We start from the raw sequence: 26,304 nt of genomic DNA on the forward strand, positions 1-26,304 counted from the left end.
ATTTGTTCAATTTCTAAACCTGAGACGCCTTTCGCCTTCCAACATTTTATCTTCTCTATATGTGTCTTTACCCTTTGCCTTTTTATGGTCCTCGAGTGGCCCTTTATCGCAGCGAACTCTTCAAGACTCTCCATTCTATGACATTCAGTTAAGTTTTGAAATATTCTCTCCAACTTTCTTTAACCGAATATTCATAAGTTAACTGTTTCTCTTGGTTGTTGCTAAATGAATTTAATTTCTCCTAGCTCAATTTTCGTTATAGCTTTCTGCATTCATTTATCTAGCTCATTCCATCATTCCTCTTTTGCATCTAGTAGACAATCTTCGGATTCCTTTTTTTAATTTTGAAGTCGGCCACTTCTTTCTCATTTTCATGAAAGTTGTAATATGATTCATTTGGTCAACTGTATAAGAAGATAAAGTAATTTTTAAGGCTAGGGTAAGGCCAACTTAAAAACAGAAAAATATATTTTACAACGTCTTCAAAAACTTTAATGACTCTAACTGTTTCTCGTTTTATTGGCAAATGCTGGTTTGTATTTTAAATCAGCACATTGATTGAAACTTTGAGTCTAAAGTTTCATGGAATAAATATTTGGATCAGTTGGTTGTTATTTTCTCCGAATATTCACACGTAGCACAATTCCTTCCTTCAGTTTCATAAGAATGGAAGATAACAATTTTGATAACGAAAAAGTTTCATTCTCTTATTTCAAAAATACTGTTCCAAGGTTACCATCAGCAACAAGTAAGGAGACTCGTTTGCAGTCACAGACGTCGATGTCATTCTCCAGATCAAAAACCAGGTAAATTGATAATGAAGATAATGGTTGATAAAGATAATGAAGAGGAAAGGCCCCAAAACCAATCCTTGCGGACTGCGGTATTCCTAATCTTGAATTACATCAAAACTGAATTTCTCATTTATCTTCATCCTTTACTTTCTTTCACAAAGATTAAAGGCGTTAAAACATAATCCGTTGTCACATCCACTGGTGTTCTTTTGCAATTTCGCAAATTTCTTTGGAAGCACTTACTTATCCTTCTTTATTAAGAAACACTCTACAAAGCAGGGTTTTTTAAGGAAAATCTAGAGTTGCACATTTATCTCGGGAACACTGTGTGGAAGGAATACTTATTAGCATCTATAAGTATAAAGAAAATGTACATGATGCGCAGGTCAGGTAGCTTGTGCTCCATACCCCGGTACTTGAAAGTAGTTCGGACGCCCCGGGGCAAAACAAACAGCGGGACCCACTACGAGCAAAGCGAGCTGAAAATTTTTCTGACCACGCCCTCTAGATTAGCTTAAAATACATTTCAAACCATTTCTTGCAGTCCTTTTCTTCTAATCGTTTAAAACGTTTTGCTGTCTTTTAAGCATACTTTGTTACGTTTGATTAATTCCATTCCAAAAACTTTATGAATTCCCTTTAGACCTCGAGGCCCTGGGGAAATTTGCCCCCTTCTCCCTTGCTCCTTCCTGCTCTCTGGATGTTGGTTGAACATCTGTTGTTATGCCGTATCCTATATGTATTGGCTCTGCTCCTCTCTGCTCCACCAGAGACGACGCCACAAAATTGTTACTTAGTGGTCTAGGTATCAAGTTTAGTGACATAGGAGGACCCACCATGGTTGGGTTGGACGCGAAAGAAAATTGTTGAGATTTAGTCTTGCAGAATGGCTGGAAATGCATCTCCTAGACTTAAACTTAACAAATTACTATACTGCTCAGAATAGACAATTCGATAATTCTCAGAAAAGCATTGGTTATTGATATTTAGGAAAATTTTGGGAGGGGAGGAGTCATGTTGAAACTCTAGTGATAGAAGTTGAGGGAAGAAAGAAAAACCTTTGGTTCAGAGTGCACATCGATGTGAATAACAAAAAGCTGTTGTATTGATTGATTGAATTTTTCTTCCTGGGCAGAAATGTGCATCATTTTTGTCTCGAGTATTTTCAGTAGGCCATGTTTACACATCCAAAATGCAGACATTACATTGCAATGATACAGAAAGTTTTCAACTGAATTGATGCAAATAGACAAATAATAGAAATAAACCTCAATACGTTACTAAATAGATCAAATAAAATCAAGCAGCGTGTAAACTGTTTGTTCTCTTTTAATTTCATACTGTGTTTTCAAAAATAATGAAAGAGACGCTTTATCTCTGAAAAGTGGGGGCTTTAGCCATCAAGCCCCCCCCCCCTCCCAGTAATGCTGTGTCTTTTCACATTTGCAAACCAAAACCTTTATGTCCCAGCTTTAATTCAATAGGAAAAACTACAGCTAAGGTAATATGTCTTGTCGTATTCTATAGCATGAAGGTGAATCAGCCACATCAGCTGATCGGTACAGTTTTCATCATCTGTACAGTCGAACTATTTATTTCGGACAAAATGTGATGAGAAAATAGTTAAAAAAGCAATTCTTTATTGTTCTGTTTGAATCTTCCAGCTCCACAGAATTTCATATTCAGCTTCACATTTCGAATTCCAGCTCCAAGAAAAAGGCCCAACTCTTCCAGAGAATAAGCTCTGATTTTGAGCATATGACAACCAATGTAAGTTCTTGGTTATATAGAATCACAAGAAACCAAACTCAATTATATAGAATCTTGAAAAACAAAATTGTGTTCTTGGAGCGACATTTAATAGCGATGTGATATGTAATGTTTACAAAACTTAAATAACTTCTTTTTTTCGAGCTGTGCCAATTTAAAGGACGAAGCTGATGACGATAAAGCAAGGTATAAATAGCAATTGAACATCAACTTGAAAAGTAAATTTTAGATTGTTTTCAAATTAGCTATCGGTCTGTTTTGTGTGACCATACAATTGTAAAATTTAAATTCGAAACTGGAGGCATGACTTATCTTTGTTCTTAATTTTTAATGTTCGCTGATTTAAGGGCTTAAACAGGCTCCTGGTTTGACACTGTCATTTCAAGCTTCGTGTATGTGTGACTCAAAAACAATATAGCGACTATTAAGTTTCGTAATACTTATATTTCCTTGGCATTGAATGTCTTTCTTTATCTATAATTTCTTTGTCCCAATATGTGGTTTGGTGTTTGTTTAATTTAAGCGTCATCTTATTTTTTTCTCTATGTTTCACCATTTAAACTTTTGTTTGTTATCCTCTGTAAACGTTTTCCAGAAATCTTTGTTCATTAAAGAAAATTTTTAAAAATGCAAAGATTTTTCATTAGAACTGCGCAAAAAATTTTTAGAACTGCACATTTTTCGTAGAACTGCACGTTAAAAACCCTTCTACAAAGTCCCATTCAATTTACTGAGAGAATGCTAAATAAAATGCCCTCCTTGAAAATGACATAGAGTACCTCAACAGTAATGTGCCCGCCTTTCTGATTGGCCTATTTCGATCCACAACTGGGTAGATATATTTCCTAGCGTAGAGTTTTCGATCTATGTTCCCACCTTTTATACTCTCACGAGTGTCAGACGAAAAGCTTTAGTAACATATTTCAAAATGTTTGCTTTTACCAAAGCCATTCATAAATAACTGGCAAAAAGAATAAGCACTTTCATTTGGTCTTGCTCGATTCGGTTTAATATTTTGGGCCCCGAAATGAGCCTACTGACTTCCAATTTTCTTAGTGTTTCCCACTTCGATGTTTTGCTTTCCTGTAACAAAGGTAGACAAATGTGACATCGGCAGAATGGAAAGGAAAATGTTAAAACGCAGTTGCAGTTTATCATTTCGTTGTCAGTGATAAGGTTGAGTATTTCAAACAGCAAATTAACTACACGAGAGATAACTGTCTGGATTGGGAGGAGAGCCAAAGATAAGGATCGTACACTTTGCAGGTATGGTTCCACCAAGCAGAAATGATGGGCCAATGTTAACACTGCCTTTGCTGAGGCGTTGTGACTAATAGATATTTGGACACAACAGGCAGACCTTGAACTCTTCAAAATCTCTTTACAGTTTATAAATTAGAATATCTCTTTAGAATTTATAGAGAATTTGGAGTGAAATTTAGGTTTGATTTCAATTTTTGATTTTCACCTTCAGCAAGTTGCCAGTGTGAAGAAGTGATAGACCCAAGAAGTTAGTGGCAAACTTCTTCAGTGAGCTGTCAATCTTACTGAAGGCAGCTATTCGAAAGCAATTTTTGCTTTATATATGGAAATACATACAAAGATATGAAAATTAAAACTTGATATGGGGCCATTTGCTTGAAAAGAAACTCTGCTCATTGCAGAAGATACAGAATAGGACATTTTACCTCATTGAATCCGCACCTATTAGGGATCAGGTACAATCCGCACGTCTAAACGTTGAAAGGTTATCACATATCCATAAAGGTACCCAAGATTCATAAGGAAATGTGCCCAGAAAATCTTAAGAGGAAGTTTACGAGGAGAAATTAAATCTCAAAATAGGAAACTCGTAGAATAAACGATCTGCAAATACCTACACTACGTTTGGAAATGCTTAAATGTGGAAATGTTTGGAAATGTTTTTCCTACGCCGGTGCATGCGAGAAAAACTACCATAATCACAATTGTTTCTTGTATACCAAGCACTAGTGGAAGCCACCTGAGATATGGAAACTTGATGTGGGGCCATTTGCCATAAAAGAAACTCTGCTCATTGCAGAAGATCCAGGATAGGGCATTTTACCTTATTGAATCCGTTTCTATTAGGTGTCAGATACAATCCGCACGACTAAACGTTGAGAAGGTTATCACATATGACCGAGCCATAATGGTACACAAGGCTCTTAAGGAAATGTGCCCAGAAAATCTTAAGGGAATGTTTACGAGGAAAGGTCAGATCTCAAAATCTGAAACTTGTAGAATAAACTATCTGCAAATACCTACACCACGTTTGGAAAACTTAAAATGAGTTTTTCGTACGTCGGTGCAAAGGTCTGGAATGATATCCCAAACAACATAAGAAATATGGAATCTAATCACCTTTTCAAACAAAAAATGAAAACCTACCTCTTGGACCAATAATGGAAAATCAATATAGAAATAAGTTATCCCCAATCATGACCTCCTGGTAGACCAGTTTCAATGTTTGCTCTGTTTTTTTTTGTATGTAAATACTTTTATTTATGGTTTACGCGCTCGAAATTTTGTGGCTCTGGTACCCAGGGTACAGGTCAGATTGAACACATGGCTGAAATATCGGAAACCAGGGTTTGGTTGATTTTAAGGACTTGTATTGGGACTTTGATCACAAAGTAATCATTCTAGGGCATTAAGTCTTTGACATTAAGTTAAAAAATATTCTCCAACGCGGGAAGGGCCCGTATATTATTTTACACAGGGCCCTGGTGGCGATCGCCACTATGCCACCCGGATCAGACCGCCCCTGAAAATAATACCTGTTAGATTTTATGAGCTCAGCTAGGGAACACTGGAACAGGGGTCCAGGGTTGGGGGCAGAAGAATTCCGATTTTCAGTAGATTTGGAGTGCTCAAATGGCTTAAAACTAGATCATTCAGAATGCCTAAACATTTGTTTATTTCACAATTGAAACATTCCAGAACAACACAGCGGCTTTTAAACGTAAGAATGTACAATCGAAGTAATGAACAATAATAATGTATAATACAGATACATTAACGCGTTTGACAATCATTCACGCAACAGGTCTGGGCAAGTGATTGAAAGTAACTCCCGTCGTGAGACTGTGAGAAGAGGTGAATATCCCCGTGAATATCCGTGAGTCTCACGGCCAAGACTTGGCAACCTTGCAATTGGCACATCAAGTTGAGTATGACTGTATCGGCGTTGACCACTTCATACAGATAGAATACGCCAAATCCGAGATACCCCAAAAGCTGACAAGCAGTCTTCGTTCCTAAAAGTTTTCGAAAGCCAGAATGTTCCGCAAGAAGAGAATAAAAAAGTGCTGGTTCAGCAAAACTTTTAAAGATAGTACCCAATATGGGAAGCGGAAAGCATCAATTTTGAGAGTCGGGAGTCAGGAACTGGCAAATTTTGTGAGCGGGATTAAGGAATTGATGGTCGGGAATCAGGAATCGGACTTGAAGCGTAGTGGGATAGTGGGAACCCACTTGTTTAAACTATTTACTGTTTTTACTTGTAATTATGACCGTGCGCATGACATCTGAATATTTTTTTCTATATGCCACTGTTAAGATTTTATCACAGCACAAACTTGATTTTATCACTGCAGAATTATGTTTATCACTGCACAAATTGGTGATCACTCACTACAAGTTAAAATAAGCCCTGACTCAAAATCAAAATCACGTCCTGCGGGGGCAAATGATTGCTATTAGCCTCGTTTTGAAGAATTGCCATGACAACAAGTATTTGCTTCTTGATCTTTCCTGTTCATCTGCTATCAAGAAGCAATATGTAGGGTTCTTGGTTTTCATTTGTGCCCGAAAGGCTTTTTGCGAATGTAAGTAAGTATTTGACACAAATTTATCTTTAGCTGTTAAAAATGAGTACTCTCTGTTTTCTTCATCTCAACAAAACGGAATTGTAATTGGTTCGATACTTACATCAAACAATTATTAATTCTTCGAGAAAAAAATGAACAAGGTTTTGCTCCATCAACCCTATTTGTTTCACAATCGACCTGCATGAGCTTTTTTGATATGTTTCTTTGAATCTGTCAAGGACGTTGGAACACCTTTGGGGGATTAGGGAGCTCTAGACAGATAAGTAAACTTTTATGGTCGTTTTCCCAGCATTATCCGTGATGCCACAAAATTGGTATCATACTCAGCAAAAACGTGAGGCATGCCTGTTGATATAAATTGAGGCATACCAGCCCCCTGGCTCCAATGTCATTTCGCTCCTTGCTTTGAAATTGTCTGTGCTCTACTTTGACAAGCCCATCAATACCAGGCAAGCACGTAAAAGGGAGATTTTGCTGACATAAAAAGCACTTTGGAATATGCAGCCTGGGAATTGCATATCTTATCAAAAGGTTTCTTTTGTATAGTTCAGTGAAATCCCTTATTATTCTCTACTAACTACCAATCTGAAAACTTCTAACAAACTATACTGGAACACATGCTCAAGGAATAAGCAACATTTCATTGTATCTAATACATCAGATTTTTGGTCATCATTTTTCTAATTTATATCTTTATATAATTGTGTGCTGTTTCTATTAAGCAAATTTTATCTTGATATCCGGCATGTGTTGTGGAATCCTCAAATGAAAGGAACTCAACTGTGCAAGTTCAAATTTTCAACTTATGATAACATTCAAAATACCCAGGTCTCTGTACAATGTTTTTCCAACTGTTAGAAATATGATTAGATAGGTGAAATGAGTTGTCTGCAAGATGTTATAGAAACATCAATGTTCAAAATTTCACTCACCTAAATGCATTTGTGGAAATTCTGATTAGTGCATATATGGCAGTTCCACCTTGAAATGTTTTCTCAAAAAGCAATGATAGTAGCATTTCAGTCACCCTGACATATCATCAGCTTGAAATAGATTCACTCACACACCCATATTCCCATAATAATGAGGGTAAACATGAAAAAGAAAACAAAAACAGATAACTTGTGCATATTAAATTATTTCTTGTTTATATTTGCAGAAATGGCAATGGGATCGACTGAAGCAGTGGATGTGGCAAAGTTTGAGCTGAATGAAAACAATACTGATCTAACGTACGTCTAACAACTAGGTTTAGCAAGCATCTTCATTCCTATATGTTAAGAACTTGTTATTATCCATTATGATCACCGCTATATACTTATCGCTAATCATGCTGTTTACCATTGTTCTGTTATATTATACCTATTGCGTAGTTCTGGTCTTGTGACTCTCACGCTTGCACAGATATATATCAACTTTGTATTATATTGTTCTGTTTTGTATTGTTCTCAATTAGAATTTGTATTGTTCTCAATTACTTTTTCTTGTTATGTTCAGATACAAGTTGTGTTTTCTTTACACTGCTATCTTAATACTATAAACTACTTTCTAGGAACCCTTTTAGAACTGTGTGATTTGCTTTTTTACTTATTTCTGTGGCCCTGGTCTTTTCAGGTACTTCATCTTACAAAAGCTATTTTCTGTAAGTCTTTTGAAACCTGCATATGATTTCAAAGGTCCCTTGACTGAAACTGCTTCTTAACTATCCAGCCAGACAATGCTTGGGTCTCATGTAACATACATATGTAACATACAGATACATGTATATGCAGTATATCCATCTAACTTGTTTTAATTTATTTCAGACCACTGCCAAATGAAAATGACTATTACAAACCAACGAAGAAAACCGGAAGGAGACACTTTCCAGGTACTGACTTTAGTGGCGGACATTTGGGGGGCGAGGGCGACTGCCTCCAATACTTTAGAGGACAATGATCTTTTGTTCTCAAACAATGGGAAATGTAACATCATCTTCAGGGGCGGATCTAAACAACAATGATTGGGGGGTGTTAGACACTAATTTTGGTGCCACACCCTTCAGGTCACTGGTAAATTATGGAAACGCCCATTTTTAAGGTAAAGACGATAAGAAGCAGTGGCGTAGCCAGGTTTGGAAGATTGGAGGGGCAAAGAGGAGAAAATTTTTGCTAACCACACCCTTAAGAATTTAGGAAAACACCCCATTTTGCAAAAGCATTTGGAAGAGCTATGGCTTTTTTACTTGGCAATTTCGCTTTATACAACGTCATATATGGCTTCTTGTAGCTGACCCCATTCTACAACTGCCTATTTCCTTGATTGTCCGAAATATAAAGTCCACCTTTAAGGTACTAATTCTATTGCAAATTTGCACTTTTCTCAGACACCGACTTTCTGGGCGGCCGCTCCCCTTGCCTCCCCCCGCTACGCTACTGATAAGAAGATAAATACTGATATTAAGGAGATAAATAATGTAAAATCTTGGCGTTAATTTGTTACTGCTGACTACCAAAAGTTGGTTTCTACCGAATGGAACCACATTTACCGAAGGATACAGAAATATCGGGGGGGGGGTGTAGGGGTGCGAAATATCCCTGATCATCTTATTAAAACAATAGGCTTGCCCCCAATATGTTTGCCTCTGACTGACTTCAATGCAGTTCTTTATTTGATGCAAGTAATGGCGTACCTTCTAACAATTTTTTCGTAGTTGATTGACAAATGTATTCCAAAGTTCAAGTATTTTTTTATTTTTGCCAATGGATAATCATTGTTAAAGGCAGAAGGCTTAAAAAAGGTTTTCTATATACTTTGAAACAATAAGAGGAAAACATCAAAAACACATTGTAGCATTGAATTATTAAACCAAGTATAAGCAAAACAACAGTGTCAATATTTGCTCAATTTATCTTGAACCTAAAAATGATGTTGAAAGGTGCAAGAATTTCGATAAAAACGATGGGCAAAATGAGCCAAAAACAAGAAATAACAATCCCAGTTGAGCGCTTTAGAAGGGGACCCATTCAGCTGTAGAATATGAAAGAAAAAGAAATCTAAGCAAAGTTTTCTGTATGTCTGTTAAAGCACTACTTGTCTATTGCAGTATTTTCTTGCAAAGATATATGATATAATGCATGAAAGGCGAATCCCTTGCATCACAATGGCTCTTGAATTGAGATGAATTTTTTTACATTGAGGAATGACACTGCAATCATACGAAGAGTGGACTTTTTATCCGGAAGGGTACAATTATGGAAAGCGTTGTACTATCGAAGGTCAGCACATTGGGAACAGCCAGACTACGAGAGAAGTTACGCTCACTGACGTGATTGGCAGGACTCGCAAAGGTATCCCCTTTACGGTGTTCTTGCCTGCTATACACAGTCTACAGTTGTGAGTATATTCTTGAAGTAGAATATTTCTTTAAAAATAAGATTATGTGATACATCGTACAGAGTTAGAGCAGTCTCATTACTAAGCTGCTGGTTCTTTTTCATGGGATCATGGGATCTGTTGCTACGTTGATAACCACTTAGAAGGCATGTTTAATTATTCAATTTCAAAGCCCGAAAATTTTTTTAGGACGCTGTTGGGCAGTATCTTAAGTCCTTAGCAAATGTCTTAAGAATATCCAATTGGATCAGCTAATCAAAGATGGTTTTTATCGATGTTCATATAATTGTCTCTTGCTTTCAAGGAATGAACCAAAGAGCAGGTTTGCCAATGATGACGGATGGTGACAAAAGCTATGCTGTCCCCGAGTATTCCTACAATTTTCACAAAGTAGGATCAACTCTGCCAGCTATCAATTTCAGGTGAGTTCTCCTCCAGTGCGAGATAGAGATAGAGATGGAATTCTAGGTATAGAAAAGTTATTTTTAGACATCTGCCTGCTAGGCCCTAGTTATCATTTCAACTTAAAATTGAAAGCCAGTTTTTTAATCATATTGTTTCAAACGAGCTGATAAGCTACTTTAGTCTACTATTGTAAGTTTAGTTACAGTTTTTGCAAGTCTTTACTATTCGGTTCTTCAAAAGACTTTAAGGAAGCCAAAGCATTAGCTAATTCAGCAGCACTCTCTGTTTAAGACTTACTCTAAAGGCCTTCCAAGTCTAGCCGAATTATTCAGGTTAAATCTCAGTTTTTCGCCCTAAAAATATTTTCCTTGTTTTTTTAACTTTTCATTAACCGGTAACGTCTGCAAGTTATTCAAGAAATATGAGTTGGGACAGTTTTGAAATTATACAATGCAAATGATATTTTTGCATCTAGTGTCGTTCGTCGTTCACAATATAAGGAGATAGAAAACCGTTTCTAAATATTGCCCTTTCTTTCCTTTTACACTCGTTTCTCCATTCCATAGCTTCTCTTCTATTGCATTTAATTACGCTTTGGCCTTTCCACTTCCAAGTGATGTTTTCATACCTACCTCGATGTACAAAATTATTTGTGCAAAAACGTTTCGCAGAAAGTTTGTGATTAAGGTTTCTGACGTTATCACTTTGCACTCCAGAATAGCCAATTGTTCACAGATAAGCCGAAAAAGGATACAGAGATTTTTAGTATATTTAAGGTGGTGGGGATTTTTTATGGTTATCCGATTTTGAAAAAATTTGGTTCTTTGCTTTTAAGTCTTCAAATACTCTCCCTTTCCTTTCCTTCCGACCTTTTCCCTTCTTTTTCCCGCTTCTTTTGTGTCTCTCTTCCTCCTCTTTTTTTGTTTATTTTTCTTCCCTTCCTTCCTTGTTTCCCTTCTGTTTTTCCCCCTTGTCCCTATCTCTTTCTTTATTTTTCTTTCCTTTCTTCCTTGTTTCCCTTCTGTTTTTCCGCCTTTTCCTTCCCTTTTTTTTGTTTATTTTTCTTCCCTTCCTTCCTTGTTTCCCTTCTGTTTTTCCCCCTTGTTCCTATCTCTTTCTTTATTTTTCTTCCTTCCTTTCTTGTTTCCTTCTGTTTTTCCGCCTTTTTCTTCCCTCTTTCTTTATTTTTCTTTCCTTCCTTCCTTGTCTCCCTTCTATTTCCCATCTGTTTTTTCTGGTTCTCCCTCTCTCTTTCTTTTTTTTCTCTTCCTTCCTTCTTTGTTTCCGTTCTGTTTTCCCCCTTGTTCCTCTTTATTTTTCTTTCCTTTCTTCCGTGTTTCCCTTCTGTTTTTCCGCCTTTTCCTTCTCTTTTTTTTGTTTATTTTTCTTTCCTTCCTTCCTTGTTTCCCTTCTGTTTTTCCGCCTTTTCCTTCCCTTTTTTTTCTTTATTTTTCTTCCCTTCCTTCCTTGTTTCCCTTCTGTTTTTCCGCCTTTTTCTTCCCTCTTTCTATATTTTTCTTTCCTTCATTCCTTGTTTCCCTCCTGTTTTTCCCTCTTGTTCCTATCTCTTTCTTTATTTTTCTCCCTTCCTTCCTTGTTTCCTTCCTGTTTTTCCCTCTTGTTCCTATCTCTTTCTTTATTTTTCTCCCTTCCTTCCTTGTTTCCCTTCTGTTTTTCCGCCTTTTTCTTCCCTCTTTCTTTATTTTTCTTTCCTTCCTTCCTTGTTTCCCTCCTGTTTTTTTCGCCTTTTCTTTCTCTCTTTCTTCCTTTTCCTGTTTTTACTCTTCTCTTTCCTTCCTTTTCTTTCTCCATCTCTAGCTCTTTTTTCCTTTTCTTCCTTCCTTTTCCCTTGTTTTCTTTTTTCCCCGCTTTTCTCTCATTCTTTCTCCTTTTTATTTTTCTTTTTCCCTTTTCCTCTTTATTTTCCGTCTTTTCTCTCTCTCTTTGTGGAGGGGCATCATTGTTCGAAAAAAAAATAAGAAAAACGAGACTGTTAATGGGAAACAAAAGACTTTTTTAATTTTTCGAGGGGGTGATAGAAATTCCCATAAGAAAAATAGTCCTGTGTGATGTTTGATATTAATCTGTCAATTTCTATTTGCAGTCGCTCGTCTAAGCTGGTGTCAGACACCTTCATTCCTCTACAACCGCTTCAAGCAAAGCCAAGGTTTGTTGATTATTAATCACATACACGATCGTTGTTGCTTTGGGTCTTTTCTTTGTTGCTAATACCGTATTAAAAATCCTATAAGTTTCTGGAATATCCGTTAAACCCGTCGTATTATTCCGTGATATTATTCATTTTTCTAAATTATTCTTCTACAAGAGCGATACATAGTATATTTAGAATTTAGTGGATGAATGCATTAAGTTAGTCGGGTGTTGCGGATCGCAGCATAGTATCAGGACACTTAGAAGCTCATGCAACGCCAGAGACAAAATTTAGTGGGGTTGTGGGGATCGTATCGGACATGCCTAAATTTTAGCCTAATTCAGCCACTAGGCAAGTCAGCCACTAGATAACCTAATGGGGTTTTATCTATTAAGTATTATTAAAAGGTTTCTGAGATGATTGTATTTTTCTGCACCTAGACGTCCTTACATGGACAAACACAAAGCGCGAATAATCGAAGAGGAAAAGATGGAAGTAGCAAAACTCTCCAAATGGAAGCCTGCACCAAGTCTTACACCTTCGTTATAAGGTTGATCAAAATTAGAATGCTAACAAATGGAATGTTCAAGTGTTACATGCCTGTGAATTTCGAGTCACGTTTGCAAGTTAAATTGCTGAGTCTTTCACGTTGGGGATAAGAGACGAAGGGGGGTCCCAGTGTTGTACTGGAGTCAGCCACAGTGCAAAAGACAATGCCTTTGTAGCCATATGTCTCATAATCATTGGCAATTTTGCCAAGCTGCTAAGCCTCCTGTTTGAAAATCACTTGCTGTTTTAGTATTTTGAGTTCACTACAGAAATGATGTCTTTATCAATAAGGATGGCTTACAAATCAAATGCCATTTCGTTTTCTCTGATTCAATATGTATCATATTTTGTTATGCAAGGTATTATAGTCTGTTAATAGTTCCGTAGAAATCGATGTAAATAACTTTATTTTTAAGATAATTGTGTAGAACCTGTTTAAAATTCGTATACTTTTACGTCAGCAGTAGTTGTGGAGACTGGCTGTTGCAAATCATACTCAGATTATGTAGCCCGTTGTTTTATATATCTACCAGCCTTCACTGTCTTCACTTCATTTCGTGACATTCTTTCTTTATTCTAAATTTTTACATACAAAATTAGCCGTAAGTCTAATTAGAAATGTTTTGAAAGGTATCTTTTTCAAAATTTTCAATATTAACATTTTTCCAGTTGCTAGTTATCTACATTTTGTATGGACTTCTGAAGTATGTCCCCGAGTGAAAACTGTTAACATTCAATGTAAGCTTGTCGAATTGGATAAATATTACAATCTAGTTATCCTACAGCAATTTTAAATTTTTCAGTCAGAATTCCTGTCTGTGACGCCTTTATCCAGTTTTTGAATATAACCGAAATGCAAACGCTATATAGTGGTTCTTCTAAGATAGGCAGTTACCGTGGCCGAGTGATTTGATCTGATGTAGTCGATTAGGTTTCCCAAGGCTCGATATTCGCTCCTTTTATATTCAATATTTTGAAAACGTGTCTAATCTAGAAAGCCACAAAGAATTTCAAACAATACTTCTATCGCAGAAGAACTTGTTCAAACTTATCAATATGCCAAAGGAGCAAGTAAACTAAACCATGTTAATAAAATTCATTTATTTTCGAATGATACAAATGAAAGAAAGTCTGTCGAACAGCAAAAAGAAAACAAGTGCTTTTCTGCTTGACCTATACTTGATAGAATTACATTTCTATCCATTGTTCGCTTAAAGCATTAAAAAAATGTGCGATAATTTTAACGCTTGTGAAAGCACAATTCCATGCCAAAAAAAATATTATCCTGCCAAGTTTTGCAATAAATAAATATTTCTGTAGGTAACATGCTTCACAAAGGCTATCAGCAAGATGTTCCTTAGCAAAACATATTTTCTTGTGAAAATTCTGTTCTTATTCTTTAAACCTAATCTCCTTTAAAACAAGTAAAGCCTTTTGATGTTAAAATGGTTGGGTGATTCTGTAGTCCAAGGATGCAGCAGCCTTCGGTTGAGTTGTATTTATTTACACGATGAAAAGTATTAGCCCTGAAAAGCTAGACCTATATTCGTTGAGAATCCATGAAAAGCTAGTCTAAGGCAAGTTTCCTAAAATGTGCTCTGAATAAACGAAAATGCTCCTGGAACAGAGAAAAATTTAACTTAAAACATTTGGGGCAATCCGTAATGAGTTATAACTATATTTTTAACGTAGAAAAATTTATGTATATTCATCAAACTCGAAAAGACTATCAACAAGAGTATATTTTTGGCGCTTTACAGTAATAACATCGGTTGATTCTGACATTTGGCCAACCAGGCCATGGGCATTGCTTACGATACTAGAAATTTGTCCCGCCGGTATTTTACTGTTGTTGCAGTCTTTATCTGATTTACCAGAGCACTGTTCCACTATATATAGTTTATTTTCATCGATAAATTGACGTTTGCCTCTCCACTGACGCTTGGCAGCCCTCGTAGTGAGTAGAACCTTCAGACCAGAAGTCTTTGCTTTAGCCTCTCTTTCTGAACTTACCTCATTACGTTCATGCTGTATCATCTTCAAAGGATTTCTCTTTGGAATATTGCTTAAGTTATCTACGTAGAAGATGATATGAAGGGAATAACTCTATGAACTGTGACTATCAACTGCTGCAATGGTTGCCAAATGGAAGCGATATGAATTATGATTATATTAATTGGAAAAAATTAACGTTAACCTCTGGTGTAATAAAGTTATAAAATAAAAACCACAAAACATAGACATTGTATTCAGTCTTCTTTGCAATGACAGTCTGTGATTTAGTTTCTAAGAAGAAAAAGCAGTAAAATTGAATCTCAGAAAGGCAGTGATCAGAAAAAATATCTGTTACCTGAGACCGACTCTATAATTCCATCGATGTACTCTTCTGAGTTGCAGCTTCGCCTTACTGATGGGGTGATGTTGATGTCAAAGAGTGGCGAGTACTCTGCATACATCTAAAAAAACCAATTTAGCGGCGACAGTCATACCTCTTCGGGCTGTCAGCAACCCTAATGGCAAAACAAGATAACATGGTTGCTCTTAAAATGCAGCCTAATATATTAGCTTGATATTTCCAATACGCAGCTAGCAGTATTTGCTTTTAGGGCTCAGTTTTACTTTCTATCAAGTTAGGCATTCGGTCTACTTTCTTCCACAAATCTTTTATCCATGTACCCTGGATAAGGGCAGTGCTAGAGCAAAATGAGAAATTCTTCAAGGGCTACTGCTTTTCCTAAATTTCTTGGCTTTCTCTCCACCCTGAAGTGTTTGATACACCCTTCATCGTTTTTTATTATCCTGGGAGGAAGGCTGCAAAAAATATTTTTATGATTTTAAACGTTTCCTTTTAGTATTCTTCAAGCGATGACCTTCTTTAACTACCCACCTCATGCTCCGGAATGTCTCTGCAAATTTCTTCATCCAAAATGCTTGCAGTCAGATAAGCCCAAGCCCGTGCAGTGTTTGCGAAATTGTAGCCGCCTGGATGGAGCAAAAACAAGTTTATGTCGACCGGTTGAAGAAGTTTCGCTTCAAATAGAGAAAACACATTTCTATAAGCGGGATGATAAGTGGGGGAACAAAGGAAAGTTCCAAGCTCCTCTTCTAGAGTTGATTGCGTTTAGGAATAGTCCGTGGGGCCTATAACAACGCCTAAACAAGAGGAATTATGGAGAAGCTAAGAAGAAAGGAAGATTGAGATCAATTTTGTGTTGATTTAAGTTTAAAACAACAGGTTGTAAAATCTCGAAAGCCAGAAGAAAGTAAAGCGTTCTAAAGTTTTCAAGGTCTGGGAGAGAAATACGAGTTATGGGAGAGAGTCTGTGGGATATGACTTTGGTAAAAAGAGTTGTAAAAGGTGGGCACGGGAAAAGTTTCTAGTGTTCCTGACGAGGTCTCAGGGGGTCAGAAATAATATCTCCTGGGAACAATGTTCGTTGTAGCATCTGTAGAAGATGGATAGGGCAGGCACGGGACGCTGATGAGGAAGAGGTTGGGGAGATTTCATTGATTGATCAGGTGAGCTGCTTTTCACTGGATTTGTCACGAAGACATATTTGTCTTCTCAAATGTGTACTGACATATGATACATAACAGTAATTTCTGTTACAATGCATGACAACATTAGACTATCGGCGCGTCGATAACATATCGATGTTGATATGGAAAGAGAGCCACTACTTTTACAGTCGGTAAAAGGAGAAAAAGACTATTAAATGGATTGATAGACACGGTGTTTAACGACATTAACTCAATTCAATAAATGTTAATCTGTAGATCTATTTGTCGCGATTCATACGTTTCTTTGTCTATTGGTGCCAGTATGGCTTGTAAAACTGTAAATAAATCACAATTTATTATGCTTTTTCTAATATCATCACGCTGTGTATCAGCAATTGATAAAACATACAATGGTTTACAAATATCAATTAAGTTTTAAAGAAGTTATCAATTTCCTTTAAGATGGCTGGGCAGCTTTTCAACTGAACACTGACGTTACCGAATATTAAATTGATGAACAATGCCCGAAAACAAATATAAATCGATAAAGGACGAAAGGGTAAGAGATGTATGTATTCGGTACATTAGGCAAAATTAAATTTTTATTAAAAAAATATGCGGTCGAGTAGGTCGTAACAAATGTTAACACAAGGTGCTATTGAAATTGGAATCCATTGGGCTCAAGTGCGTTGATACAAGCCAGCACACCGACCAGAGCACGAGCCTGCAGATAGTCAATCTTCAAAAAACCTGTTGCTTGTATATGACTCATCATTTTTTCACCACAAAAAGAGCTCAGTCAGTTCGTTGAAAAGGTGGTATTGTAAAAACTGTCTTTACCTTGGAAGTAAACGGAAAAAGAATTGGGGTTTGGGGTGGGGGGTTTTGTCTGGGCCGGGGTGGAGCGTCCAATCTCGGGGTTGGGGTGGATCGTCTTTTATCGGCGTTGGGTGGAGCATGTTGCACCGGAGTTGGTAAAATAAACCGTGACAAGAAATCAAGGGTAGCTAAAACATTTGAAGGGCATTATCAAACAATCTAAAAATACCGGTTGCTTACCCCCTCCAAGAATGAGTAGAGGCAAATTCCAGTTGGCTATGTATTTCACACTTTGTGTCAAGCCTTTGTTGGTGAGGTTGAAACCACCAAGGGGGTCTCCGGACAAGCAGTCAGCGCCACACTGGCACACAACAACATCAGGGTCAAACACCTCTTTCACCTTGTGCATAACCCTGTGAATATGGGCAAGAAGATTTCGTGCTTAAACAAATTGTGAATGTGGGCTTAGACAAATTCTTAAAATTCTCTGGAATATGGATAAAAGTTAGATTGAGTGTCAGTAAACTTTGGTTGAAATTATGCAAAAAAGTGCACAAATTAGGAGTCGTTAGAAAAATGCCATTTCAGACAAGTCAAACTAAGGCGGATAGAAAAATGCAATATGGCGATTGAGTATGCTACTGAAAATAATTTGAAAACACTTCAAGAATGTAGGCAAAGGGATGTAGAAACAATCCGGCGGGAAATATGATTCAAGTTATCTTGAAATAAAATTTATATACACACAATCCTCATGTTGTCGGTAAATTCACGGAAAAATACATGGCTTCTAAGGCAGAATGTCAAGACAACTGAGCCACATAAGAAAAGCTAAAAATTTAAACTAAGAGAGTCAATTCAAAGACAGATGGGGTATGTTATTTACTCAGTACAGATAATATGTTACTACAAGAACTCAGACTAGATAAATGACTTTACAGTTCTTAAAATTCTTACTTTAGCTCTCCATTAAAAAACAGATCTGCTGGCAACACGTTAATAAACAAATGGGAAGCTTCGTTTGGCTACTAATCAATAATAATAAGTGACAATTCAAAGTTTCGACTTTTTCGTAATCGTTTGCACTCGTTGTGGCCTTGTCACCTGTCCCGCTAAAACATCACAGATTCAGTCTGACTTACTTTCCTACTGCACCATTTATTCTAGAAAAGTATTGAGTTTCGTGTCGCTTAAAGACATCTGTCGGATTTTCATGAAAAGTTTAAGTATCGCTAGATTTAGAGTTGTAGCTAGAAAACAAGGTGAAAAACAGAAAGAAGACTAGAATGACGTTTGATATGCGAAAAAATGGAAACTCCATCAAGAAGGAAATGAAACCCTTGAAATTACACAATGAAACTCTCGATAGCTGCCCTCCTAACACACAATTTTCGTTATTTTAACTGAAACGTAATTGAAAAGTTTCTTCGAGATTTGGTCTTCAGTACTAACGGCTCTTTCAGTTCTTCCACCCTCTACGTGTAGATTCCTTATAAAAACCGTGTACGGTACAGTACAACATCAAGAGATATGGCATGGAAATAAGTGCAGAGAAGAGTTAAGTCATAACTCACTTAGGAAAGGGCATTAATAAACATCTGAAAGTACAACAGAACGGACAAGACATGTAACATGTTAACGAATTCAAATACTTGGGGGCTACCATCACGGCGGATACAACTAGTGAGATAGAAATAAGAAGAAGAACAGGCGCGGCAACCTTCGCATTGGCTAAACTGGAGAAAATCCGGAAAGCGAGAAAACTCCTTCTAAAATCCAAGATCCGATTAATAACAAAGATCGTGGCTTTTGAGTTTAAGTGCTACATGAGATTGTTGGATATTAGAGAAAACGAAAAAATATGTTTGGAACAATATCAAGAGTGTATTTTAAGGAATTTATTCCCCCTTACCATTTTAAAAATGGCCCAATGCAGAGAAAGCTTAAGTTCTTTGGGCGCTAAATAAATAGAGATAAGATTAACAAGTCTTAATTAAAGGCTGCTGCGAAGGAAACGGATACCAAGCAAGGTCTATCCCCCAGGACGATCATCGTTTTACAACAACAACAACTTTATAAAAAGGGCCTACTGTAAGAGGACGATCTTTCGGAACAGGACAAATCTTTTTAGCATCATGAGCAAGAAGAAATCTGTATTATTTGTTTGTTTGGGTAACATATGTCGTTCTCCTATGGCAGAGGCCATATTTAGAGAGCAAATAAAAGAAAAAGGGGTCGCAGATGAGTGGGATGTTGACAGCGCAGGAACGGGTAATTACCACGTTGGAGGTGGTCCAGATCCTAGAACGATGAAAACTTTAAAACGGCATAATGTCATGGGATACCAGCATGTTGCAAGGCAGATTAATGTGAGGGATTTTGAACAATTTGATTACATTCTAGTAATGGACGATGACAACTTGGAAGATGTAAATAGATTGGCGAACAGAAGCAAGAAAGGGAAGGCGACGATTAGACTGCTAGGCAGCTTTGATGACGATGCAAGTACCGACCAAGTAGGAGACCCTTATTACGGACGAGGAGACGAAGGATTTGAGAGGGTTTATAACCAATGCTGGAAATGCTGTCAGAAGTTTCTAGGATGATTTTTCTACGTTTCATATTTACGTTTCGCGTTTAAAAGCTTTTCTCCTTTTTCTTGCCTATTCATTTGCCCTTGATTTGATCCAGGTTAGAAAACTTTAATGATTTTGCCAACGTCACTGCAACCAATGGCACTTTATCAGCTGCCACCTGCGAGTGGAAGCATTTGATTGCCTATAGTATAAGATACCTGACTTAATTAATATTTGGGTCACAAGAAGTCAAGCGTAGCTGCAAGCATATGCAAGTTTTCCAGCCTAGGATTTGATTGAAAGAATCAAATTACTGATACAGCTATACAGATACAGACTAAAACATTAGGAGTGGGGGAGAGAGAAAACAGAGTTTTTTATGTATTGAGAAGTTATACCTAGTAAATATATAGTAGTACTGTTCATCATCAATGCCTTCCTTCAGAGGGACATTTACACTGTAGTATTTTCCAATTCCATAGCCAACATCTTCTACACTGCCAGTCCCTATCAATTATATCATAAATACAATTAAAAATATAATTATGTACTGAATGGGTTCACTGGAACTTTGACCACATGAATGAAAGAACATTGTGAAATACCAGTAGATGTACAAAATCAGTTTATGTGTCACAGTATTCCATTGATATAGTCTGAGAAAGACCCAATCTCAGGATTGGTAGAAAAATAATTATGTGATAGAGGGAACAGAATTTGGAGAAATCAGAATCACTCTGATTTCTCTGGCTTTTTAAAACTACTCAGCAGATATGTTGCTGCTCCAAAATGGCTTGAATGCACATTCTACTTTCATTGAAAGCAATATATTAAATTTAAGTTCAATGCAATATATTAAGTAAACCAAAAACAGGCTGCTGAAAGGCTAAAGGGGTTCCAGCTTTCTTCCCAAGGTGGTCACTATGAACATCGTATCAAATATAAACAATCATTATCATAAACAGAATCTTATTAATCATTCTTGGTACATCTCAAGAGCATCACAACTTTGAAATTGTCAAGAGCATATCAAACCAATTTGACGCAATGAGTTTTTTAAGTGACTGGGTTTAGAGATCATAACCCAAAAAGGTAATTTTCTAAATAAAAAAATGTTTCTGACCAGCTACTTTAAAAATTATTTGGTTGACAAGCAAAAATTGACATAGTTACAAACATTTTACCATAAATAATTATGGATATGAAAATAAAAGCTGAACATTAGTGATATGAAAGCTATACTGGAAAAATTGTTCAACTTTTCTTGATTTCCTTTTTTTAAACTGCAGACCACATCACTACCAATTGGAACAAAGGATTTTTATTTTCCCTTCCCTTTTTAGCCTTTCATTACTTTGTTAATTCAGTTTAAATGGTTAGAAATTTTTTTAACATGTTGATTTTGCAATAGTTGCAGTGAATAAATACCTGGAAAGTAACCCTTGTCAAACCTGTGCAAAGAGACAGTCATGACTTTGTCTGTTGTAAAGAATGCCTCTTCAACCCCTGGAAAATATTTTGAAATTTTTACATATAATACAGTTTAGTATTACTGGTGACCATTCTAAATACGAGGCCTTAAAAACTGTTATGGAGAGTCTGTGGTCATTTTTGAGCTAGAGGCATGTATTGCAAAATAAGCAAAAATAATAATGATATCAAATAAAAAGTCCTATCTTTTTGAGTTTTTACTGGCTATTAAAAATTCTTTAAAATATTGCACAAGCAACAGCACAACAATGCTATAGAGAAAGGGGTTTGGAAAATTCTGAGATAATTTGAGAATTTACCATCCTACTAAAGTCTGACCAGAACAGCAAAGGAACCACAACAAACGAAAGCAATGCTTAAGGCATGTTGAAAACAAATCATAGATATAATTAAGCAAAAAACTTCATATATCATTAGCCACATAAATTTAAACAGGCAGAAGAGTATGAAAGTTTACCATCTCCATGGTGAATGTCCAAATCAATGTATAGCACTCTTTTATACTTTTCTCGTAATTTCAAAATGGCAAGAACAATATCATTGACATAACAAAACCCTGCCGCAGAATCCCTGTAAAAAAATATCACTTATAAAAACAAAACTATGGTAAGCAGCACAAGCTGAAAGAATTTCTGATATTAAAATGAGCCTTTTGTAGTTCAAATTGAAGATAGCATAAAGAGTAGAGACATGTCACCTAGCCCTCTTCTTAGCACTGCTCAGGGAATAAATGTCAGATAATGAAATGTCATTGAAATGTCAAAATGTCATAAAGAAATGTCAAAACAGGTAACCATGAGAAAAGGAGGCAGTATTAAAAAAGTAAAATGCTGGATCTAGAAGGTTCAGTGGAATGCAGATGAAAAGTAAAATGGGAGGAAAATTGGTGTGTTTGGCTATAAATTTATGCTTACCTTTTTTGTTATTATCCAGCTATTAAACTGTGTGTCAAACAAAATACCTAAGCATGAAAAGTTTCCATACTTTTTCATGTGTTTGTTTCTCTTTCACCCTTCACTTGTGCAAGAAACTTTTTTCATTGATAAGGTGTTATTCTGCAAATTTGTGCCTCTTTAAGGGTTAATTTAACTTATGAACATATTGGGTTTTAGGTTCATATTGGTAATGGTATTCCTTGATAACAATATCACACAAAGACACTGATAGCAAATATAAAAAGTACCTATGTGCATGATGCCAGCCCCCATAAAAGTTTATGACGGTACTGGCATCCTTATTGTTCAGGATTTCAGCAGATTTCAAAGCAGCACCTGCCACAAAGCATATGTAGCTGTACATGTCCTTAAATGGCTGACAATCATAGGCTGTAATGAAAGATATAATTGGATAAATAAAGATAATTGTGTATTGGTAAAAATCAGGGTACTTGATGCCATGTAAACAGAGCTATCTGACAACAGAGCTTGGGTGCTTAATGTTATGTCGTGAAAATTTGTCTTTGACTGGATCAGATGACTTTTGATTTATCTGGCATACCCTTTCTGTTGCTCCCTTACTTACATATCAATTTTAAAGAGGCATTTGCTATCTATTTAGCTGCTAAAAAGTGGGGTTCCCAATGGGCTAGCCATCATGTAAATATACATTGTGATAATCAGGCTGGGGTAGCCATGATCAACAAAGGCACTACTGCCAACTCTGTTGTCATGACATGGCTCCAAGATTTGTTTTGGTTATCCGCTATTCATTATTTTTTTATAACTGCAGTTTATGTTCCAGGCTAGACAATATTCATGCAGACCGTATCTCTCCTATGCATAATGGCATTGCACTACTTCAGCTAAATTCAAATTTTTTTAGATTTAACCCTTCTCAAGTTGTTTCCAGCGAGCCTCTTGAAAACTACATGTCTCCAACCAGTATTATACATCTCTGTGTGACTTCCTTGGCCTTCCAAGTGGGTTTACCTCTGGAACTCATGAGGAGTTCCAGTTACAATATCGTACCAATCATTAAATTAATTTGTTAATGCTGATTATTGTAGCTTATTGTTGTTTGTAGCTTAAAGCATTGTAATTGTTTTGTATGGAATGAGAATTCACTGCATACCAAACACTGTCTTGTTTCTAACACATATCTGATTTAGGTGCACTTTTAGTTTTAAATGTTAGTCTAAATCAAGAAGTGTTGGGAATGATGGTAAATATTGGTTGCTTAAGTCACATGCCTATTAGCAATAGTGCCTTTACGTCAATAGGGTCTTAGTTCCTTATACCTCCATTAGTCAGAGTGAGTCAGGGTATGATGCATAGTCTTCTAAGCCTATCAGCATACATGTATTTTTGGGTTCAGCATCTTTTTGCCATATAAGGGTATTTTCACTCGGGTTATATCTAAGGGTGTCTCCTCATACACTCACTTGCAAACATACATCAGCTTGAGAGTTCGTAATTCCCACCCTCCACTCCCCTATTGCATGTGAACAAGCTACCTTTTCCTGCCCATTATTACAATATTGTATCCATTATTAATTAATTTGTTAATGCTGATTATTGTAGCTTATTGTTGTTTGTAGCTTAAAGTATAGTAATTGTTTTGTATGGAAAAGAAATTCACTGTATACTACCCAACATTGTCTTGTTCCTAACACATATCTGATTTAGTTACAAATAATACTACCAAAATTTTTACTAATTTCAATTCTCAGCCCCAAAAACAACTGCAATAAGCTTAAATGCTGCAGCGCTGCAGCAAGTTTAAATGCTTGTCATTTTAAAGTGTAATGTGTGAACATTATCCTCAACTATATCAGTTGAATAACAGCAAACATTATTTATGGTGCTAATGCAATCATCAAACATTACTGCAAGTTAGCTATATAACAAAAATGCTACATAATTACATTATTTGAAGATGTACTTCTCCTTATAGATTTGTACACATTTAAGAGAAAAATAAAACAAATATGGATAATCATGGCAATCTTAGAGTTGATTTAAAAGAAGAGAAAAATCCAAATTTTGTTTAGAGTAACAGATGAGAGCTTTTGAAATGGTTATATTTTACCTAGGCCATGGTCTTCAAGGCCTGAAAAATTTTCTTCAAATTCTGCCAACCCTTCTTCGTGGCTAAATTTCCCTGCTGCAAGCATTTCTTGGATATTCTTAGTACAGGAGATATATTCCTTGGAGTGAAATAGGCTTATATGATCTATGCATGCAGGTTGTGGTGTAATGACCCTGAAAAGACAAATCAATTTCCTGCTCAATTGGGAAGTTTATGGTTTGATCATTAGCTATTTTCATCTATTTGCAAAAAGACAGGGCAGTTGCTTTATAAACAAAAAATAACAGCAAAATACAACGTTTTTATAAAATCCAAAACTAACTTTCTGAAATCCAGGAATCTAGTATATCCTACAGATATGAGTGTTTGCTACTAATTCTCAGTGCATTTTTCTAGCAAATTGCTTTTCTAGGTTTGATTTTAGTGTCATATCAGTTATGTTCTCTTAGGCTCTGATACAATTAGCTGACAATTACTTGGAAATGCTTCTTAACAGACTACCAATCATAAAATATAAGATGTTAAACAGTGTGTCCACAACAGGCTGATCATGCATTTTATGCTTTTATTCTATCCTCAAGCCTTATCTGCAAGGCAAAAGGATTGTAGATCAAAGAGATATGAGCTATTGCTTCCCATAATTACTAGACTTACACATATGCTCATAGTCATTAGCCTTTTTGACAAGTTCTTCTATATCATCATTAGCAATATAACATCCATTTTCCAAGAACAAAACATGGAAAACTGTTGAATGTAAGAAAGAGCAGAAGATATTTCTCCTGGTAAAGTAACCTTTTATTCAAGAACAAAATTTGTGCATTAGAGTATTACCTTATAGCCAATCGATGATTGGGGATGATAGCCGAACAAAATAAATGTAGATATATTATTCTTGACATTTATTTTCAAAATAAATATTTTCATCAATATCAGTAATATTTTCAAAATATTCGGGTTCTATGATTACCTTAGTTTGCCCAAAATCCTGTATGCTTCAATCAGTCTATGCACCATTAAAGCCTAAAATTAAAATAGTTTTAAAAATGAAAGTTGTCTAAGATGAAAAAAATAGTGCTTTATCTGTATTTGTTAGTCATGAAGGACTGAGCAACATTGCAGGGAAAAATATTTCAGTTAATCATAGAGTTTCCTTTTCTGTGCTTCTCATTTCTGCAAATGTTGCTAGGAGAACCAAGTAATGGTTAGAGGCATTGATGCTTTGTCTTCAGGATGATATCTATGGGACTTGGTTCGCAAGGTGATTTGTCTCCTTTAATGTAGGCACAATGTCTGAGGGAAGGGCAACTAAACCTTGATATAACTGTGGCGATATAACTGTAGAATGACGATTTCCCATTGTCTTTTTACTGTTTACTGGCGCATATCCGGTGTGAGCTTTACATAGATTCCACCCTGGAGTGTTCAGGAGTTTTATACTCTATAAACAAAGTTATAGGATGATGATTCAAACCTACTATAATTTGAACTGGTTCGTTGGGGGAGGGGATTCAGCCGAAATCTTTGGAAAATTGTGAATTTTCAAACCAAATCATACCTTTACAGTAACAAATTTTCTACAAATGTCACAGGCTAGTTTTTGAATATGCAGGCGTTTACAACACACAAATTATCATTTTATTTACAGTAAGCGGTGACAAACAGAATTTTCCGTTAAAGGGGAAGGGGGTTCAGCTGCTACCAGCCTGTTTCTGCCAACTGGGACAAAAACGATTTTCGATTATCGCTGCTAGCTAGCATTCCTCTCTCTCTCTGGCCTGGTGGACACTAACTTTAGTATTGCCGTTGGTTTGAAGAAGATTGAAACAAGCAATACATGCAGCCATAATTAATAATTAGAAAATTACATACTCGTCCAGAGACCTTCACAGGATGCTCGCAAGTAAATAAGAAATCATCGGAGTGGATATAAACAACATCTTTCTTCGCCATCTTAAATAAATTGGCGCGTAAGCAGTTACCCGCCAAAGGCC

The 26,304-nt window shown here is 36.3% G+C and overlaps 3 protein-coding genes across 5 annotated transcripts; 2 read left to right on the top strand and 1 right to left on the bottom strand.

Moving 5' to 3' along the window:
• The first annotated feature begins 6,300 nt into the window (after positions 1-6,300).
• Positions 6,301-13,627, top strand: LOC135685540 (spermatogenesis-associated serine-rich protein 1). Of its 2 annotated transcripts, none has more exons than XM_065201518.2 (7): positions 6,301-6,412; positions 7,575-7,647; positions 8,221-8,285; positions 9,595-9,744; positions 10,095-10,212; positions 12,300-12,362; positions 12,788-13,624. In XM_065201518.2, the coding sequence occupies exons 2-7, from the start codon at positions 7,577-7,579 to the stop codon at positions 12,894-12,896; spliced, it is 576 nt and encodes a 191-aa protein (XP_065057590.2). In that variant the 5' UTR covers positions 6,301-6,412; positions 7,575-7,576; the 3' UTR covers positions 12,897-13,624. The 2 variants fall into 2 exon arrangements, with proteins under 2 accessions (XP_065057590.2, XP_065057591.2); XM_065201519.2 differs by having other exon boundaries at positions 6,318-6,416; positions 12,788-13,627.
• Positions 13,628-13,924: 297 nt separating this feature from the next.
• LOC135685535 (histone deacetylase 8) lies at positions 13,925-26,300 on the bottom strand. Of its 2 annotated transcripts, none has more exons than XM_065201510.2 (11): positions 26,183-26,300; positions 25,281-25,333; positions 24,311-24,483; positions 22,467-22,608; positions 21,741-21,853; positions 21,221-21,298; positions 20,191-20,299; positions 17,457-17,629; positions 15,784-15,878; positions 15,247-15,352; positions 13,925-14,971 (listed from the first exon to the last, which is right to left on the bottom strand). In XM_065201510.2, exons 1-11 carry the CDS (start codon positions 26,261-26,263, stop codon positions 14,595-14,597), a joined length of 1,500 nt encoding a protein of 499 aa, XP_065057582.2. In that variant the 5' UTR covers positions 26,264-26,300; the 3' UTR covers positions 13,925-14,594. The 2 variants fall into 2 exon arrangements, with proteins under 2 accessions (XP_065057582.2, XP_065057583.2); XM_065201511.2 differs by having other exon boundaries at positions 26,195-26,293.
• LOC135685541 (low molecular weight phosphotyrosine protein phosphatase-like) lies at positions 19,299-21,746 on the top strand. Its single transcript, XM_065201520.2, has one exon. It carries the CDS (start codon positions 19,352-19,354, stop codon positions 19,820-19,822), a length of 471 nt encoding a protein of 156 aa, XP_065057592.1. The 5' UTR covers positions 19,299-19,351; the 3' UTR covers positions 19,823-21,746.
• Positions 26,301-26,304: the final 4 nt, after the last annotated feature.

This window comes from Rhopilema esculentum, chromosome 15 (genome assembly GCF_057945365.1).
Source record: "Rhopilema esculentum isolate cy_ngs chromosome 15, ASM5794536v1, whole genome shotgun sequence".
Classification (NCBI taxonomy): domain Eukaryota; kingdom Metazoa; phylum Cnidaria; class Scyphozoa; order Rhizostomeae; family Rhizostomatidae; genus Rhopilema; species Rhopilema esculentum.

Coding starts and splice junctions, on each gene's coding strand:
- LOC135685540 (XM_065201518.2), top strand. CDS start 7,577: ATGGCAATGGGATCGACTGAAGCAGTGGATGTGGCAAAGTTTGAGCTG. Junction 10,213..12,299: donor CTGCCAGCTATCAATTTCAG/GTGAGTTCTCCT, acceptor TTCTATTTGCAG/TCGCTCGTCTAAGCTGGTGT. Junction 12,363..12,787: donor CCGCTTCAAGCAAAGCCAAG/GTTTGTTGATTA, acceptor TTCTGCACCTAG/ACGTCCTTACATGGACAAAC.
- LOC135685535 (XM_065201510.2), bottom strand. CDS start 26,263: ATGGCGAAGAAAGATGTTGTTTATATCCACTCCGATGATTTCTTATTT. Junction 21,299..21,740: donor GGACATTCACCATGGAGATG/GTAAACTTTCAT, acceptor AATATTTTCCAG/GGGTTGAAGAGGCATTCTTT. Junction 17,630..20,190: donor TACTACTATATATTTACTAG/GTATAACTTCTC, acceptor CCATATTCACAG/GGTTATGCACAAGGTGAAAG.
- LOC135685541 (XM_065201520.2), top strand. CDS start 19,352: ATGAGCAAGAAGAAATCTGTATTATTTGTTTGTTTGGGTAACATATGT.